Raw genomic sequence first — 21,439 nt, 5'->3', positions numbered from 1 at the left:
AAAAATAATCATTTCCTTCGCCGGTGCTTCGTTGTGCTTCAATGCTTCATCGCTTTAAAAAGAGCTGCAATTATATAAGAGATTATCTTGTCGATTTAAATCATCGGCTGAATAACTGTTCAAACGATAACGTTCCATAAACTTGAGTATTATCCGAATAACTTCAATATTTTGTATATTTTCTAAACAAAATTTAAAATTCCTTCTGTTAAAAAACACCTACATTTATGTTTTTTCTGAAATCCTTACTTATCTATATAATGAAAATATATAAATTCAATTTTTTCAAATTTTCTCTTTCATCACTAATCCCATATTCACGTTTTACAAGTACGCAACGCAGCACACAAACACGCGTCCTCAACGAAAGGAAGTTGGAAAGACACTGGCGTCAAGTACATTGTTGTCATCCAAGCGAAACGTTTCGAAAGTTGCCAGTTCGTGATTTTTGTCGTAGAATTTTACAGCTCTTCTCAAACTACATATTATAAAACGCTGGAGAATTACTGTTCGGCTACTGGAGATGCAGTTTTAAAAATCAATGGAGATACAATGAAAAACATCGAGTAAACCTAACTAAAACTGTTAAAAATTACGAACAATAATTGACTAGTTGGCACCTCTTCCTTCGCACCAGCCCACGTGTAATTCCTGAACGTTTCCCGAGCTTGAAGATTTGCCTCAATACTTCTGTGAATAATTACTCCTCATAAGCCATCACCATCATCTTTCATGCAACTTTCTCTAATTAATCAGCTTCCTGGGCAGATACCAGAATGCATGAATAATAAGTTAGTCATTTTTTGGCAGCCTGGGTTTTTGGATTAGGGGTAAACTTCGACTTGCCTTATACCCAGAAAGATTACTGGTCACATATGTGAGATATATGGACACGGAGAAGTCATAAAATGTAATAATATTATTTCAACATTCCTACTGAAATACATAAAAGATAGGACAGAGAATGTTTGGGTTATAGGTTAATTTCGACCGGTCATATAACTCTTGATATCTATAGATAAACAGCATTCATAAAATGAACTAGTATTATTTTAATAATATTTCTGCTGAAATCCTCGGAAGATTAAAAAAGAGGGTTGTATGGTATTTGTATTATTGTATTCCGGTTGTATAAATAAGTAATCACAAGAAACTGCACTCTATCCTGGAATTTATCAAATGTATCAAAGCCTGATATCAGTACAATTTCAGACAGGAGATTCAACTATAATTAACGTCTAAACTAATACTTTGGAGGCTGCAAAACTGGCTAGGAATATAAAACTGCAGTGTAACATTATTTTTCAAAGAATATTTGTACTATCACCCCTTCCAGTTAACAATACAAAATAAGTAAAAATAACATTTCCCTCAATACCTTGTGTCATCTATATCATACAAAATAAACATTCCTTTTCAGAGCCAAAAAGTTACAGAAAATACCACATTCCCTCTTTGTCTCTCACTGCGTACGTGTGTGTATGTGTGTCACACATATCCACAGGTGAAAAATAAGAGGCGGGGTGTAGATCCTGACCGGTTTCGACTTATTTCCAAGCCATTGACGAAGGATTGATACGTAGTACGACTATTAGAAGTCACAAATATGTATACTACAGAGACAGTACTGACGAACATACACATAGTCGTTTGCGACTGCAGATCTACCCACAGGCATGTGTCAAGGTAGGAGTGGCTTTCAAAAATCATTTGGCTAAATTTTACAATAAATTCTCAAGGAACGCTACCGATAAACGTACCCACCGTAGGAGACAACAAGTCCACAACTGACAGGTGTCAGGGAGGCGGGGTTGGAAATCTCATGACCACTACCGCCCCCTCACTGTGTCTACAGATATAATAATCCTATTTCCATACATCTCTACTGCTTACCTTAAAATTTAAATTATTTCTACTTTGGTGATTGATTGATTGGTTTATGGTTACTAAATTGTCGTCACAATGACTTTAGTGAAGTTATCAATATTCTACGCTTCTTGAAACGGAAAACTAAAAATGATTTGGAACATGAAACTCTTTTCATTGCTCTTATTATTCATCAATTCTCTTTCTTCTCTCTCCCTTCCCACCGTTCCCTGGCCCAGTTCCTTCCGTTGGCTACAAGTGTCCTACCGTTTCCCCTACAAGTCTTTCCTGCCATTTAATCCTTCCGTTTCAAACTACATCCTTTTCGGAGGAAAGGGGAAGTTCCCGCTGCTCCCTAAGGCCTCTCTGGGATACTGGGAAAGCCTTCTTGGGGACAGCATTTCCGATTTCCTGGATCCTACACTCTCACAAAGGTCCTACACCAGTACACCTTCAAAGGGACTACACCTTCAAAGGTCCTACACCTTCAAGGGGCCTACACCTTCGAAGGCCCTACACTTTCTTAGGTCCTATATCTGTCTTTTATCCTATGACTGGCTTAAAATAGGCAGGTGTCACACAGTAATAATCAGGGGAAAAATTGTCCAAATTTACTGTTTAATGAAAGGAATCATTAACTTGTCGCTAATAGTTTTATATTCATATTCAACCAATATAACTCGCCCCAAACACTGGTGGACTAAAATAATGTTACTCGGAAAATAGATTGTCTCTAAATAATAAATCGCAATGTTTATCCATATATTAACTCGCTCGTGGTGACAACGAGTCTTCAGACTATGAACTCACGGTTTTTGGTTACTCTCGTCCAGTCCCGGATGTGGAAGTGGGTGGGGAGGGGGGCTATGAGTGGAGGAGCCTATATCCAACTGCTTAGCCTTTACGTGATTAGTCAGAATGAGTGTATCTTGGTTGGTGCTTTGCGACGGTTAACGCTAGTTTACAAAATATAAAACCGAAATGGTATAACGAACTGAATGTTAAATTTTGGTCATCTATCTCTAACCCACAGCTACAAATGAATTAAGACAACTTGGTCACGCGAATTTTAGAAAACGAATAAAAAAAATGACCAACAACAAAGACAATAGGAAAAACAAAGGAAATACCACATGTATGAGCAAACGCAAAGTAAACAACAATATTAATGGTAATGACAAGAAATTGTGACCACACGGACTGCAACAAAAGGAACCGCAGAATGCCTCTAAGCCCCTCGGCCGGAAACGGAGCGGACCTACATTCTCTCTCTCACCTGAAGACACAGTTTGCATTATAATGCTCTCATCGAAACTGACGTTAATCTTTCATATCAGTCAATTTGACAATTATACTTCATGAAAAAGCCCTATTCAACTACGTGCACACAAGCACACTGTATATATATATATATATATATATATATATATATATATATATATATTATATATATATATATATATATATTTGTGTGTGTGTGTGTGTGTGTGTGCGTGTGTGTGTGTGTAGAGAGAGAGAGAGAGAGAGAGAGAGAGAGAGAGAGAGAGAGAGAGACTTGTCCTTAGCTATTGTGTCAAGTTTGAGTGTGTCCCCTCTTAGTTAATATATCATTATATAACAAACATATCTTGAAATGGTATGATTATACATACATATATATATATATATATATATATATATATATATATATATATATATATATATGCTTAAAAAATCACAGCAGATGCACGTGACTTCATTAAATAAGCGAATACCAAAGGAAAATGATAGTCAGAAATCCAAGCGCTTTCATCTTTACTAAGACATTGTCAAGGAGCGAATAAAATACAATTAGAGAGAAATATATCAGGTAAACAACAGATCAAAAATACCAGATGGTTAACTGTCAAAAGGGTAAAAGTTAGAGATAATCCAGGATTATCGGTTATCATACGGTCCAGTTAATAGGATGATTTATCATCCTATTAACTGGAGTCAAGCAAGAGCCTTAATCTCATGTAATGACACAGTTAAAAGGAATATCATTGAATCTTGTTTCATCAAGTCAAATAATGGAAATGTTCTAAATTTAAGTCTTGGTTTATTTAAAATTGATGCCTTCATAATGGAAAAAGTTGTAGATAAATATAAGCAACTAAATTAATATATTCAGTTTTTACATGTTTTGGACTGTACGGATACTTTGTAATTTCTGTTAGGGTTAAATTTATGTTTTGGTTTGTGAGTGTGATATCCGATAATCCTGGATTATCTCTTTAACTTTTACCCTTTTTATAATTAACCATCTGGTATTTTTGATCTGTTATTTACCTGATATCTTTCTCTCCAATTGTATTTCATTCGTTCCTTGACAATGTCTTAGTAAAGAAGAAAGCGCTTGGATTTCTGACTATCATTTTCCTGTGGTATTCGCTTATATATATATATATATATATATATATATATATATATATATGAATAACTTGATCACGAAGTATATAAAACGTGATGCTATGTATAAATGAAGGTTTTTTTGCCACGAAGGAAAAAATGAAAAGCGAGATAGCCGAGTACTTTCGGTCCTATATATATATATATATATATATATATATATATATATATATATATATATATATATATATATATATATATATATATATATTATTTATACTATATATACATACGCATATAAAAAGCTCCATTTCCACCTAACGTTACGAAACACATAGCTAAAAAAAAGGAAATGACATGGAAGAAATAGAAAGAAACAATTACTTAATTCCAAACCGATTGAAAAATGTCATTAAATTCCCAGAATATTGCCGTTGATTCCCACGGGTTCCCTACGAAAGTTTCTGCTTACTGAGTTCATTCTTGTTAACTTATTCAGTTCCTGCTTACTTGCTGAGTTCCTGCTTTCGTTGCTTATTAAGTTTCTGCTTACACTACTTAATAATTTCCTGTTTACACTGCTTACTAAGTTCCTGCTTACTTATTAAGATTCCTGCTTACGTTGCTTATTAAGTTTCTGTTTACAACTACTTAATAATTTCCTGTTTACACTGCTTACTAAGTCCCTGCTTACTTATTAAGATTCTTGCTTACGCTGCTCACTAAATTCCTGCTTAATCATTAAAGTTCCTGTTTACGCTGCTTACTAGGGTCCTGCTTAATTATTAAAGTTCCTGTTTATGCTGCTTACTAAGTTCCTGCTTAATTATTAGGGTTCCTGCTTATGCTGCTTACTAAGTTCCTGTTTACGCTGTTTACTATGTTTCTGTTTACGCTGGTTATTAAATTCCTGCTTAATTATCAAAGTTCTTGCTTACACTGCTTACTAAGTTCTTGCTTACACTGGCTACTAAGTTCCTGCTTACTTATTGAATTCCTGCTTGCACTGTTTACTAATTTCTTGCTTACCACTGCTTATTAAGTTCCTGCTTAAGTTCCTGCATACGCCCAGACGAGTGTGAATATGGATATACATATATCAAGTTCAACAACATCGCCTCATCTTCCGATGTTTCCCACCTGTCGTCCATTTTGATATAGAGTTACCTGGTGGGGGCAGAGCAGTGGTCTCTAGAGCCTACAGGTGGTAGTGTGGTGATGACGGAGGAAGGATGGGGCCTGAGAATTATGTTAATTCTTTTGATAATAACTATTACTTTAATAATAAAATAATAATGTTTATTTTGTGGCTGGTTTAACTGGAAGAGGTAAGGTTGTAGTTGCTGTTGTGTTTATATAAAAAATATTGAAATTCCCTTCGATTTCATGGAAAAATAATCATAGTCAAGTAATCATTCTACAATGGTTATTCTTATTTCCAGAATGTGTAATCTAGAAGATTGAATTTCCAGTCAATGGTCGATGTAGATTTCTTCTACATATGAATAGGGCTCACATTCTGAATAATAATAATAATAATAATAATAATAATAATAATAATAATAATAATAATAATAATAATAATTGAAGGGGAAGACGGTCAGGTACTTGGAGGTCGTCATCCAGCAACTGACCACCACAACGACAGTAACCAACAGCCTGAGATTGGAGCTACAGAAGCAAACCAGAGGAAGAAATGGACAAGAGAAGAAAATAAGGAAATGGAGATGCTACATCAGAAGCAACCCGACGGAGAAAGGATATAGAAGAAGGTTGGTCAACATCTGGAATGAGAGGAATAACACCCCCCAAACAGAGCAGAGGCTGGCAGACCAAGTAAGGAACATAAAGAAAAAGAACTGGCTCTCTCCAACAGAAAGAGAGGAACTGGAAAGGGAAATGATACACGGCAACGAATTACAAGAAGACGAACTGAGAGACGATGCCACAGAAGACGACAGGCATGATACGGTATCAAACAACGACACACTTAGAAACACCGACGAAGTAACAGAGAGGACGGAATGGGTAGAAAAGATCAGACAATGGATGGAGCCAGATACAGAGAGAACAAAGATCCCCTCCATGAAAGCCTACAACACCAAGAAATTAAGAGAGAAAACAAGTGAGGTCAATGAAATAATGGGCATAATACACACCACCAGTATCACAGAAATAAATAACTTGGCACATGCAGGAGCAAGATTAGTAGCAGAACTGATGGGGATACGAACACCAACACCACCAACACAACCAACCCAACAAAAACCTAAAGGCGCCTGGAAAAGCAAATCATAGTGATGAGATCTGACCTGAGTAAACTGAAAGAGATGGCAGAAAAAAGGCTAAGAAGCAAGAAAACAAGGGAGGAACTCAACGAGAAATACAAAGTACAAGAGAGGGGACTAAACAACACAATAGAAGATGTAAAACCGAGGCTTAAGGCCAAAGCACATAAGATCCAACGGTACATGAACAGGAATATGGGATACCAACAGAACAAACCATTCAGAACCAACCAGAAAAGACTATACAGCCAACTAAGAGGGGAAGACAATCACCAAGAAATTCCTGAAGCCGAACCAAGTAAGAGACTATGGGAAAACATATGGAACAATCCGGTATCACACAACAAACATGCAACATGGCTCCAGGAAGTCAAGGAAGAAGAAACAGGGAGAATACGACAAAGGTTCACAGAGATCACAACAGACACAGTCAGACACCAACTAAAGAAAATGCCAAACTGGAAAGCCCCAGGTCCCGATGAAGTCCATGGATACTGGCTCAAAAACTTCAAGGCCCTACACCCACGAATAGTAGAACAACTCCAGCATTGTATCTCAATTCACCATGCGCCCAAATGGATGACCACAGGAAGAACATCCTTTGTGCAAAAAGACAAGAGTAAGGGAAATATAGCCAGTAACTACAGGTCTATCACCTGCCTACCAATAATGTGGAAGTTACTAAAAGGTATCATCAGTGAAAGGCTATACAACTACCTAGAGGAGACAAACTCCATCCCCAACCAACAGAAAGGCTGCAGAAGGAAGTGTAGGGGCACAAAAGACCAGCTCCTGATAGACAAAATGGTAATGAAGAACAGTAGGAGAAGGAAAATCAACCTAAGCATAGCATGGATTGACTATAAGAAAGCCTTCGACATGATACCACACACATGGCTAATAGAATGCTGGGGCAGAGGAAAACACCATCAGCTTCCTCAAAAATACAATGCGCAACTGGATTACAATACTTACAAGCTCTGGAATAAGACTAGCAGAGGTTAATATCAGGAGAGGAATCTTCCAGGGCGACTCACTGTCCCCACTACTCTTCGTGTAGCCATGATTCCCATGACAAAAGTACTGCAGAAGATGGATGCTGGGTACCAACTCAAGAAAAGAGGCAACAGAATTAATCATCTGATGTTCATGGACGACATCAAGCTGTATGGTAAGAGCATCAAGGAAATAGATACCCTAATCCAGACTGTAAGGATTGTATCTGGGGACATCAGGATGGAGTTTGGAATAGAAAAATGTGCCTTAGTCAACATACAAAAGGGCAAAGTAACAAGGACTGAAGTGACACAGCTACCAGATGGGAGCACTTCAAACACATATATGAGACGGGATACAAATACCTGGGAATAATGGAAGGAGGGGATATAAAACACCAAGAGATGAAGGACACGATCAGGAAAGAACATATGCAGAGACTCAAGGCGATACTCAAGTCAAAACTCAACGGCGGAAATATGATAAAAGCCATAAACACATGGGCAGTGCCAGTAATCAGATACAGCGCAGGAATAGTGGAATGGACGAAGGCAGAAAACCGCAGCATAGACCATAAAACGAGGAAACATATGACAATACACAAAGCACTACACCCAAGAGCAAATACGGACATTTGCTAAGTATAGAGGACAGCGTAAACATCGAGAACAGAGCACTGGGGCAATATCTGAAAACCAGTGAAGACGAGTGGCTCAAGAGTTCATGGGAAGAAGGACTGATAAAAGTAGACGAAGACCCAGAAATATACAGAGACAGGAGAATGACAAACAGAACAGAGGAATGGCACAACAAACCAATGCAAGGACAATACATGAGACAGACTAAAGAACTAGCTAGCGATGACACATGGCAATGGCTACAGAGGGGAGAGCTTAAGAAGGAAACTGAAGGAATGATAACAGCGGCACAAGATCAGGCCCTAAGAACCAGATATGTTCAAAGAACGATAGATGGAAATAACATCTCTCTCATATGTAGGAAGTCCAATACAAAAAATGAAACCATAAACCACATAGCAAGCGAATGTCCGGCACTTGCACCGAACCAGTGTAAAAAGAGGCATGATTCAGTGGCAAAAGCCCTCCACTGGAGTCTGTGCAAGAAACATCAGCTACCTTGCAGTAATAAGTGGTACGAGCACCAACCTGAAGGAGTGATAGAAAACGATCAGGCAAAGATCCTCTGGGACTATGGTATCAGAACAGATAGGGTGATACGCGCAAATAGACCAGACGTGACGTTGATTGACAAAATCAAGAAGAAAGTATCACTCATTAATGTCGCAATACCATGGGACACCAGAGTTGAAGAGAAAGAAAAGGAAAAAATGGATAAGTATCAGGACCTGAAAATAGAAATAAGAAGGATATGGGATATGCCAGTGGAAATTGTACCCATAATCAGAGGAACACTAGGCACGATCCCAAGATCCCTGAAAAGGAATCTAGAAAAACTAGAGGCTGAAGTAGCAGAAGAGTGTGATCCTAGAAACTGCGCACATAGTAAGAAAAGTGAAGGACTCCTAAGGAGGCAGGATGCAACCTGGAATCCCACACTATAAATACCACCCAGTCGAATTGGAGGACTGTGATAGAGCAAAAAAAATAAATAAATAAATAAATAAATAAATAAATATCAGCCCAACCACCACTGTTCACCTTTTTACTCTCCCATTCATCATTTTTTCTACTATCTCCATTCATCTCTAATTCACAAATCTCTTACTCATGACATCAAAACTGTACCTGACTCACCCGCGAGCTTTTTGGACACTCCTCCTCCTCCTTCCTCCTCCTCCTCCTCCTCCTCCTCCTCCTCCGTCCATGAAGTTTTCTGCAGCTGACTCATTTATTTAGAGTCATAATTCACCCATCTGTCGGCGATGAGTCACTTGGTGGAAAATAACAGCTCGAAAATGATATCAGAGTTGAGAAGAATAGGAGGAAGGAGAGGGCGGAGAGGGGGGTTACATTGAGGAGTATGAGGTTTCCACTGGGAGGGAGAGGGGTTTACATAAAGGGGGAAGAAGGGGTTACATTAGGGGGAGGAGCGGTTTACATAAAGGGGAAGAGGGGCTTACTCTGGGGGATGAGAGGGGCTTATACGGGAGGTAAGGGGAGCCTTCATAGGGGGGAGGAGGGGCTTACACGTGGGGAAGGGCTGACACTGGGGAGGAGGGAGGAGGAGCGATTGAGATGAGAGGAAGATTGAACATTACTATTCCGCTCACCTGAGCTTGAGCAGCAGGTAATCCTGGACTAAGCAATCACTCGCTCTCAACATTTTCCCTGCTTTTTACTGTTTTGCAACTTTTCTTTTTATTCTTATCTTTTTTTTTTCTACCTTTCCTCTTGGTCATGGTCACTCTCACTCTTCCATTGAGAGTTTCTCTTCGTACTTTTTGCTTTATATTTTTTTTCCCCTGTTGTACCGTGACCTCTGGATTTAGCGCAAAAACTTCATCAACCAAATTCCCGCGCTCTGCGCATTTTCTAAGTCATGCTGTATCCAGTATCCAGCTGCATCCTTCGTTCCTCCCATGAACTGCGCTCTAGTATAACTTTTATTGCCCCTGCAGAGGGTAAGTGCCCTCAGTAACCACAAAAAGTGCACTGTCGGCATTGCTAGAGGGTCCTTGCACAATCTCTTTGGCAATTAGCTGCACCATTTTTTATCCCATTTTAAAACTTCCAATTCAATCCTGCCTTCAATTCAGATCCTAGCACAGATCCTGCCCTCCCTTGTAACCAGGAAGGAAACCCCTGTGGGAAAATCCAGGGGCAGCGGCAAAACTTCAGGAAAAACCCTTTTGATGGGGAGGCCCCCAAAAGGGTAACCGCCCCCCCCCCCCCCATCCCAAAGGATAAAGCCACAGAAGGGTAACGATCTGAACTACCAAACGTAATTTCCTCAACAGGTGAAAAACATAAACAGTTAACCGAAGTGGGTGTGGACACTGTATCTTTGCAATTTAATTGTTGCTAATGAAGAACATTACCCAAGTTAAACTGCGGAAACTCATTACTTCAGTAATTCTGAGACAATCAACAGGAGACTTGAAATGTTTTTTGAGCCATGTCTAGTTTGTGAATTGTGGTGGTGTTCGTAGTTGAAAAAATTTGTCATGGTTCACAATAGGAAAAAAAACCCAACTTACTTAGGAATGTGATTAAGTGTTGACAGTTATACATCAAATTAATAAATTCATTTGTCTTTGCACGTAATTGCAAGGATGCACTGTTAAACAGAAAAGAATAAAATACATTTATTACACACTAACACACACAAACGTATACCTACTACTATAATATATATATATATATATATATATATATATATATATATATATATATATATATATATATATATATGTGTATATATATATATATATATATATATATATATGTGTGTGTGTGTGTTGTGTGCGTGTGTGTGTGTGTGTTGTGTGTGTGTAAATTCATATAAGGTTTGACGCAGATTTAAAACCACCTCTAGACCGACAATACATCTTTGCTCTCGTCCCGTGACGCAACGTCGAATAATGTACCTGTGACACTCAAGATGTTGGAAGGTGAGCACAGGTGATGCGTTGCTATCAATTGACCGTTTGTTTTCATGATATCAGCTGAGTTGTGAAACCCAGGTAACAGTGAGGAAAATTTTATATATAAATACATATACACATATATATAAAAATATATTACGCAAACATAAATATATAAGTATATGTATACAATATATACATCTAGACACACACACAGACACACACGCGCGCACACACACACACACACACACACACACACACACACATATATATATATATATATATATATAGTATATATATATATAACATACAAACATAAGTATTCCAACACCAACCATCAACCATAAAAATGTGAAAGGCCATCCACTTTTGCAAGAAGACAAATCAGCACCAGAATCACATTTACTCAGGTAGAACACAATAAACATTCTATGCATTCATACATAAAACTTCTTTTTTTTGCATCTTATTCATTTTCTGTTGCAAAGTTGCAGCCGTTTCAGGAAATAAGTCAACAAGCGAGCTGCAACGATGCATTTCCTGCCAGCCCGTCTGCTAGGCGGTCCGCTTGGTCTCATATAATAACTGGTGTCGCTCGCTGTGTGCTGCGTTTCGTTCAAAATGAGGCGCATAGTTACACAGCCATACAAGGTCTCCTCAATGGACCTGAAGACAGAACTACGGGTGATCTGTAGAGAGAGAGAGAGAGAGAGAGAGAGAGAGAGAACCTTTTACCAGACAGTCTTTTACTACATTACAATGAAAATATTACGAGAAACATAAGCTAGATGAGAGAGAGAGAGAGAGAGTTACCAGGAATTCTAAGCATTAGAATGTCTCAGAGACTTCTTAGTCCATCCGAGGATACATCGTGTGCTCACTTATCTCTAGGAAAAGGTTTTTAATGATTTTGTCTAGCTTTCTTTCGAACAATCTCCACACAGCTGATGTTACTACTTCTGGTGGTAGTTTATTCCATGTGTCACATATTTTGTATGTAAAGAAGTTCCCACTGTGGGATGTGTTGTATCTCTTCAGTTCTAGTTTCCATCCATTATTTTTTGTCTGGTTATCGTTTACCGTAAATAGGTTACTGACTATTTTTGTTATGCCTCTCAGTATTTTAAATGTTTCTAATAGTTGTCCTCGCAATCGTCGTGTTTATAAGTCATACATGTTCAGGTTCTCTAGTCGTCTTCGGTAACCTATTTGCCTGATGGACGGAATTAACTTTGTGCCTCTTGCTTGTATCTAATCTATTTATGTCCTTTCTTAGTGTTGGTGGCCAAAACTGTACTGCATATTCAAGATGAGGTCTAACTATTGATGTGTAGAGCTGCAGCATCGTTTCCTTGTTTCTATATTTGAACTGCCTCTTTATGTATCCCAGTGTTTTCTGTGCCTTCTTTTCAGCTTTTATGCACTGTTTTGTGGATTTTAAGTCCTTTGTAATAATGACTCCAAGGTCCTCTTCTTGTTCTACACTATTTATGTCATTCTCAACTCCCAAGCACCATGTAGTTGGCATGAGGGTTGCTTGTTCCTATTTATAACAATTTAGACTTATAAAAGTTACAAGTCATTTGCCATCTTTTTGACCACAATTCTATTTTCTTTAGATCATTTCTTAAACTTTCTACTGTTTCTGGGTCTGCTGCTTTTACAACAAGTTTGGTGTCTTGGCTATCCTGCTAATTAATCCTACATAAGTGTCATTAATATAAATAAGAAACAAGATAGGGCCAAGGACAGAACCCTGAGTAACTCCGCTTATCACATCTACCCATTCTGATTCTTCACCGTTTATTATGACTCTCTGTTTTCTATTAGTTAGCCAGTCTTCGATCCAGTCTGCTGTTTCTCTTACAATTCCTAAAACTCTAAGTTTTGTCAGTAGTTTCTTGTGTGGAGCTTTGTCTAAGGCCTTTAGGAAATCTAAGTAGAGTATATCTATTGCCCTCTCTTTCTCTCTGTCTCTCTCTCTGTTGCGAACCCAAACAAGTTGACTGATAATTACCAGGTAATCAACTAACAGCTTATGATAACATATATACTGGATTATTTGGGAAGGAGAGAGAGAGAGAGAGAGAGAGAGAGGAGAGAGAGAGAGAGGAGAGAGAGAGAGAGAGAGAGATTATTATCCAATAGTATCTCTCCGTTCAAAAACAAGGCAATTTTCATCTTACTACCCCAGCAAACCTTTGCAGAGCGGATAAACAGGAAGAAGTAATAAGAAAATAATTACGAGAACAAGAAGCCACGAAAGTTTCCATAGCAGAAAAGACACCAGGTATATGTAGTATAATATATATATATACTCTATATACACACACACACACACACACACACACACACAACACACATATATATATATATATATATTATAATATATATATATGTATATATATATATATATCATAGCCCAATTCAACCAGTCAAGGTATTAAAACACCTAATGTCATTAATCTACAATCGAAGCCATCTCCCCAATCTATGGTATATCTTTATATAAAAAAATTCATATGAATAATTATTATTATCATCATTATTCCAAACAAAAACGTCTTTTAGTTACCATCTGAAGATGGAAAAAGAAACCCACAAGATTACCGAGTATAACTTGTTTACTTGTAAGTATTCTCATAGTATTAACACTCGAACACTTTCAGACCCTAGCTGTGGCCCTTTCTCAAGAGATGTGTAGGTGGTCAGACTGGGTTAAGGCCCAACAGTCGTCTGGAACTTCATTTTACTGAGCTGTCATTTATGTGATGGTTGCTGTCCTGGTTTTCATTCTCTTGAAAGTTGTTAATCACCTCCTGTCGTTCTGATATCCTGAGCTGATGGTCAATGGGATTCACCCTTGTGGTAAGTGAGTGGTCACCATCAGTCTGTTTGGGCAGACTGATGGTTAATACTATGTAAATACTCACAAGTAAAAAAGTTATACTCGGTAATCTTGTGGGGTTCTTTTTCCATTATTATTATTATTATTATTATTATTATTATTATTATTATTATTATTATTATTGTGCCAAAGATGGGCCCTATTCATATGGAACAAGCCCGCCACAGGGGCCAATGACTCGAAATTCAAGAAGCTACCAAAGAATATTATGGAGTTCATTTGGAAGAAGTAAAAGAAGGAAATGGGAAATACAGAAAAAAGAAAGGCCATTACTCTCTTGATGGATGTTCTCAAGATAATCGAAAGAATATTTGAGAGTGAAAATGATTTTTCCTGCTTAGAAAGTATGAAGACGAAATAGCTGGGGAGAGAAAATGGCCCGGGAAGATAGACAAGCTAATTTGCATCTTGTAGACAAGCACGTTCCAGGTTTTATTCTATTATTATTATTATTTATTATTATTATTATTATTTATTTTTTTTTTTTTTTTCAACCTCCGATATTTTTAATCTTAATATATTTATTTTATTATTATTATATCATTATTCGATATTTTAAAGAAAATTCTAACATATACATAATTATACACACACACACACACACACACACACACACACACATATATATATATATATATATATATATATATATATATATATTATATATATATATATATATATATATACATTACTGAACATTTTATATAGACTACCCAGCACCTTAGCTCTCTTAATGGCTGGCCAATAGCTTGTGTTACAATTCTGTATATAAAATACGCTACATATCGAATTCACTTTACCTCTGGAATAATTTACTCTTAAAGGGAATTATATTGGTTAAATATATATGCTGACTACACAGCAGTATATATGGTAACAGGGATATATACGTATATCATGGTAATTAGTTATATCTATATATATATATTATATATATATGTATGTATGTATTTATGTATGTATGTATTATGTATGTATTTCAATTAGATGAGTACATCTCTTGGGCATTTGAATCTAGTAACTTCGGCTCAAGTTTAACGAAAACTTAACGGCAGGTAACATTATTCCACTCGGCTGCCCATGACGGTTGGTGTGGTGAGGTAGAGAGGCAGTGGGAAGGAGAGAGGGAGGAGGAAGTCGGGAGATATTTCCGTGCAACGATTCCCTTGCCTAAGTCCCTCAGGACAAAGGATTATTAAAGAAAATCTTTCACTCGGTGAAATTGGTTTGAAATTCTGTGGTCAATAAGGATAATATCTTGTTCTGTTAAAAAATGACGTCACGGAATACTTATTGTCCTTTGCTCAGGCCCACAGAAAAGGTCAACTGAATGTTCTAGCGCATAACAGATTTTTTAATTGTTATATCATAAAGAAATCGAATGGCAATGTATACGCTATTAAGAATTTTTTCAGTTTACAAATTGAAATTAAAGTTACAGAGTTCGATGTATTTCACAAGCTCTACGAAAAAGTTAATTAGATTTATTATATTATTTACTTCGTGATATATACACACACTGAGTCATATCACATTACCGTGATACATCTACATCCATCGAGCTACAAATGTCCTTTAATATCTAATTCGCCCTACCTCGGAATTAATATATTTTCATATATGTTGACCGAAAATATATTAATTCCGAGGTAGAGCGAATTAGATATCAAAGGACGTTTGTAGCTCGATGTATATATATATATATATATATATATATATATATATATATATATATATATATATATATGTGTGTGCGTGTGTGTGTGTGTGTGTGTCTGTATATGTAGGTATGTATGCATGTATTTAAAATATATATAAATATTCATATATTTAAATAAATATTACATACGTATATATGTATATATATATTCGTATTCCTTAGACCTGGCATCCCGTTTGAGATCATCGAAAATTTCGAACAACACATGGCGAGTTATTAAAATCTGCATTACATCTGAAACTGCATAAAAAAACCTAAAGTGTATGTTTCTCATTTTCTCCATAATATTTTTTTTTTTTTAGAATTTATGGCGCACTTCACGAGCAAAATATCAGTTCTGTGAAGAAGAAGAAGAAGAAAAAGAAGAAGAAGAAGAATTTCAGCGCCTTTTCTCGTCGTACATTCACGCTTTCTTGCCTTTCGACTGATAAAATGACTCGCAAAATGAAAAGAGAGAGAGAGAGAGAGAGAGAGAGAGAGAGAGAGAGAGAGAATGGTGACGCTTCGCAGGGCTCGACTTTTATAGAAAATGGGAAACTGATAATTTGGAGGGAGACAATTCCAAAAATATCTTTAAATGTTTTTATGGTTACACCCTTCTTCTTTTCGTTTATGGATTTCATATGGATAGTAGGTTTCACATATATTTTTTTAAAGCTTTCAAGCTAATTAATCATGTGCTGGCTTTTTTTCTAATAAAGTTGAAATATAAGTCCCAAATTCCTAACGCTTTAGAAAATGTCCCTCAAATGTAACAACATTGAATACATTACACCAAAATATTTTTTCTGTGTGTAATAAACTCAACTTGAACACCAGCCGTTGTCCAACTCGGGCCTAATTACATCTCTCACCAATGGTCTCTATACTAAATACACATTATGAAGGTAAGTTTGCTCAAGCCTCTGAAAGGTACGTAACGTCCTAGGGCCAGAACTTTTTATCTTAACTGGACAGAACATCTAAATGAATTAATCCATCTTGTATAGTCTTCTCACGAGAGGAATAAACCATGAGAAATATTCTGAGTAAGAATGAGACGTATTACTAAGGTGCTAAGAAGACTGAGGGGTAGATATATGAATAGATACATAAATGGGAAAAAAATATGAACGTGAGAAAATAGATATAAAAGTCATAAATAAGTAAATAAATAAAAACAAGTACGTAAATAAATAAATAAAAATAAAGCAAGTAAGTAAGGAAGTAATTACGTAAGTAAATAAATGAAGTAATAAGTAAATAAATAATAAGATAAGAAAATAAATAAAAAAATAAACTTAAAGGTAGCAGAAAAGACAACAGTTTTTGCAGCTAAAATTACGAAGATCTGCGTCAAGCAATCTCGATGGCCAAATCACTGATCGCAGAAGACTGATTTTTTCAGATTCTGCAAAATGCCACCGATCTCCACTTAGACAAACACAAATAAAATGAGGATTTGACAATAATTACTAATTTTTAAGTCTTATAAGTTATCTCATGCCTTTATACTACAACTCAGAAACTATCAAATATTTACTGGTGATCACAAAACGGCCCTATGATCCCCCAAATCGACGCATATTATTTTATCAACGTCTGTCTCACTAACCCCACTGAGCATCAGTCAAATGTATTGTTATAGTAACGACCCATTTTATTTTCTTTAATAAAATAATGAAAAACTCAATTCAGTAAAAAAATTTATTGCCAGCATTAGTGAAAAAAGCCGAATTCAGCGAAAACAAATTATCACCAGCATTAATGAAAAACCCTGAATTAGTAAAAAAAAAACTTATCACCAGCATTAATGAAAAACCTGAATTCAGTAAATAAATAAATTATCGCCAGCATTAATAAAATAACATTGAATTAAAAAAGAATCACCAGTATCAATTAAACAAATAAATTATTACCAACATTAATGAAAAAACCTGGATATAGTTAAAAAAATAAATTATTACCAGTATTAATGATAAAAGCATGAATTTAGCAAAAAAAATAAATTATCGCCAACATTAACTAAAAAAAACCTAAATTTAGTCAAAAAAATTATCACCAGCATTAATGTAAAAAACTTAATTTAGTATAAAATAATTAATTATCACCAACATTAATGAAAGAACTGAATTCAGTAAGAAAAGTAATTAACACCAGCATTATTGATGAAACTTGAACTCAATGAAAAAAATTACTACCAGAATACTAAAAAAATGAATTTGTAGTAAAAAATTATTAATCACCACCATTAATGAAAAAACTTGAATTAAGTAAAAAAATAATAATTATCACCAGCACTAATGAAAAAACCTGAATTCAGTAAAAAGAATAAATTATCACCAGCATTAATGAAAAACGTGAACTCAGCAAAAAAATTAATTATCACCAGCATTAATCAAAAACATGAATTCAGTAAAAATATTTTATCACCAGCATTAATGAAAAAGCCTGAATTCAGTAAATAAATGAATTATCACCAGCATTAATGAAAAAAAACTGAATTCAGTAAATAAATAAATGACCACCAGCATTTATGAATAAACCTGAATTCAGTAAAAAAAAATGTCACCAGCATTAATGAAAAAACCTGAATTCAGTAAATAAATCAATTATCACCAGTATTAATGAAAAACCCTAGTTAAGAAGCGAAACCAACCGGGGAGTAATAAGCATATTACACAAAAATTTCTGGGGTGTTACAAAATACCACAAACAACGAATAAGAAAACGTTTATTTTCCATAAAACGCTTTCGACAAGTGTTTGTGATTCAAACCACAATATTCAGAGCTACAAATATCTTATGATTAAAAAATCCAAAGTTATCAAAATAACAAACGAAACCAACCAGAAAATAGCATGCCAACCATCACCAAGGCTCTCTCTAGACTACACGGGAAAAGTAACACATCCTTACCATGAAACTCCTTGGGCAAGTTGTTATGAACGGAGGCTAGAACCTCGATCTGGGTCTCGAGCGATGTCAGCATACAGTCCAGATTGGCCACCTGCTCGTAGAGAGACCGAATGCTCTCTGGCCGGCTGGAAAATAAATAAAAAATTATATTTCAATTTGATTTACTGGAACTGAAATTGGAATGTAAAATTTGGGCCATCGGCCAAGCGCTAGGAACCATGAGGCCATTCAGTCTTCTGGAAAACAAATGAAAAAATATATATTACAATTTGATTTATTGGAACTGGAACTGAAATATATAATTTAGACCATAGGTCAAGCGATGTGACCTGTGAGGTCATTCAGCACTGAAAGGGAAATTGAGAGTAAAAAGGTATTAAAGGTGTAGCAGGAGGAAAACTTCGCAATTGCACTATGAAGCAATTGTTAGGCCAGGAGAAAAAGTAAGATAAAAGAAAGAGAATAGGAAGGTAGGTACAGCAAAAGACGTGGAAAGGGTCGCAGCTAGAAGACCAAGGGACGGTGCACTGATGGCATTACCCCCTATGGGATTATTTGATTTATGAAATTTAAGGCTGTCAAGCCACTGCTTGTGAAAGGAAAGGGGAGCACCTTCAGCCATTCAGCGCCTTCAGACAGTGAAAAGAGGGCGTTGGTTTGATTGAACGACAACACAGAGAGATCCAGGGAATCAATGAGATGATGTACACGAATCGAAAGGTGGGACTGGGAGAAAACGCCACAGTAATAAAGATGCTGGACAGCAAGACTAAGAGGAATTGGAAAGGAAATGAAGTAAAAGGCTAAAAATGGATACATTTAGTTGAAAAATGTTTTTAAAAATCTCTCAATTTAGACTGTGCCTGCAAAATGACCAGCAGAAAAATATAAATAAAAATCTGATAATTTTGTGAGTGCAAAATTAGCGGCAGGTTGTGACCGCGAAAGGATTTTATATCGAAATAAAGATATAAAAACCACAAGAAATTAAATAACCCAAACTTGGAAAAAGATAGATTTCTGATATCAGTGGGAAAATATAAAAATCTTGATAAGACTTTAATGAGAAAAACTTTTTAGAAATGGAAAAGTACGAAAATAACACTTAAAATGCAGAAGTACATTTCATAGAGAGAAAAATAAAAAATTGTAAAGGAAATAACGAATTAAAAATTATATAAAAAATGCCTAAACGTTTTAAACAAAACTGCTAAACAATCAGTGGTTAGCAGAATGACAAAGATAAATCAAGCCTAACTTAGCAGGGGAGAGAAAAAAAAACCCAACGAGCACACACACACACACACACACACACACACACACACACACACATATATTATCTATATATATATATATATATATATATATATATATATATATATACACACACACACACACACACACACACACACACACACACACATATATATATATATATATATATATATATATATATATATATATATATATTTATATATATATTGATATACGTATGTATGTGTATTTAAAGATAATGGAGTTTGGTGATAAAAATCTTGAATGTTCTATTCACAACCGACACCTTTCTTAAAATGCAAATACTATTCATTAAACAAATGGTCATTTTTTTTTTACTTATAAACAACTTATTTTAAATCCATAAAAAATGGCTAGATGGAAACTTCCCATTAAAAAAAATTAAAACACGGTATTTCTTAAGAAGATCACGGAGCATAACTAAACACTCTTTTACGATGCCTATGACAAAAATCTAGTTGCATTGTTCAACAACCTAATCCCATTTTCTTTGCATCCCATTTTCTGTCATTTTTATGGGATGCTCTGATAATCATTGTAAGTTCTCCAGACATGTCAGTTTCGTAAGATAAGCAGATGTAATGTTTCACGGTCATTGTCTTACTCTTTCGTAATGGTTACGACAAGAAAAATGGAGGTAGGTTTTGTTTAAACTTTTTAAATAATAGAGGAAAATGATTGAACGTAGGTATACCATGACCACTAAACAAAGGGTAAATTCGGTCTGTTGAAAGATTGTTCAGTGACCTCAGACAACACAAAATTACAAAAATGTGTTAGATTTGTGTAAACCAGTTTCTTTTAATAGGAATACTTGTATATGGCAATGCATTCAGTAAAAAGGGTCACTTATTGCGCCGATTAATTACGGAATTATTACAGTTTAATTTACGCTTTCTTGAATTACATTCTAAACAGAAATCTTTGGCAAATCAAAAAGAAATTATCAGTCCAATGCCTGATTTTGTTAAGACTGTTAATCCTAACCTTTAGGACGTTAGACAGATTAGTCTATAATTTCCCGGCTCTTCTCTTGGACCTTTTTGTAGTACAAATACTAGAGAGAAGAGAGAGAAGAAGAGAGAGAGAGAGAGAGAGTCAAAAGGAATTACAAGGATTAGGATGTCTCAAAGACTTGTTAATTGTGTGCTCACTTATCTCTAGGAGCAGGTTTTACTGTGCATTCACAGTGCCCTAATGATTTTGTCTAGCTTTCTCTTAAATTCTTCCACACAGTTGCTGTTTACAACTTCTGGTGGTAGTTTATTCCATGCGTCACATATCTTGTATGTAAAGAAGTTCCCACAGTGGGATGTGTTGTATCTCTTCAGTTCTAGTTTCCATCCATTATTTCTTGTCTGGTTTTCGTTTAACGTAAATAGGTTACCGTCCACTTTTGTTATGCCTTTCAGTATTTTAAATGTTTCTAATTGTTGTCCTCGCAATCGTCGTGTTTATAAGTCATACAAGTTCAGGTTCTCTAGTCGTCTTCGGTAACCTATTTGCCTGATGGATGTAATTAACTTTGTGCC

General features: G+C 35.8%; 1 protein-coding gene across 5 annotated transcripts in view; it reads right to left on the bottom strand.

The window, feature by feature from the left end:
• LOC135224508 (uncharacterized) overlaps window positions 1-21,439 on the bottom strand; it is a 388,697-nt gene that overhangs the window by 67,568 nt on the left and 299,690 nt on the right. For all 5 annotated transcript variants that reach the window (XM_064263537.1, XM_064263541.1, XM_064263539.1 and 2 more), the window contains one exon: window positions 18,612-18,736. In XM_064263537.1, coding sequence (XP_064119607.1) covers window positions 18,612-18,736 — 125 coding nt within the window. The remainder of the gene's footprint in view (window positions 1-18,611; window positions 18,737-21,439) is intronic.

This window comes from Macrobrachium nipponense, chromosome 12 (genome assembly GCF_015104395.2).
Source record: "Macrobrachium nipponense isolate FS-2020 chromosome 12, ASM1510439v2, whole genome shotgun sequence".
In the NCBI taxonomy this organism is placed as follows: Eukaryota; Metazoa; Arthropoda; class Malacostraca; order Decapoda; family Palaemonidae; genus Macrobrachium; species Macrobrachium nipponense.
The sequence above is the reverse complement of the archived record's forward strand: the minus strand, read 5'-3'. Positions and strand labels throughout refer to the sequence as shown.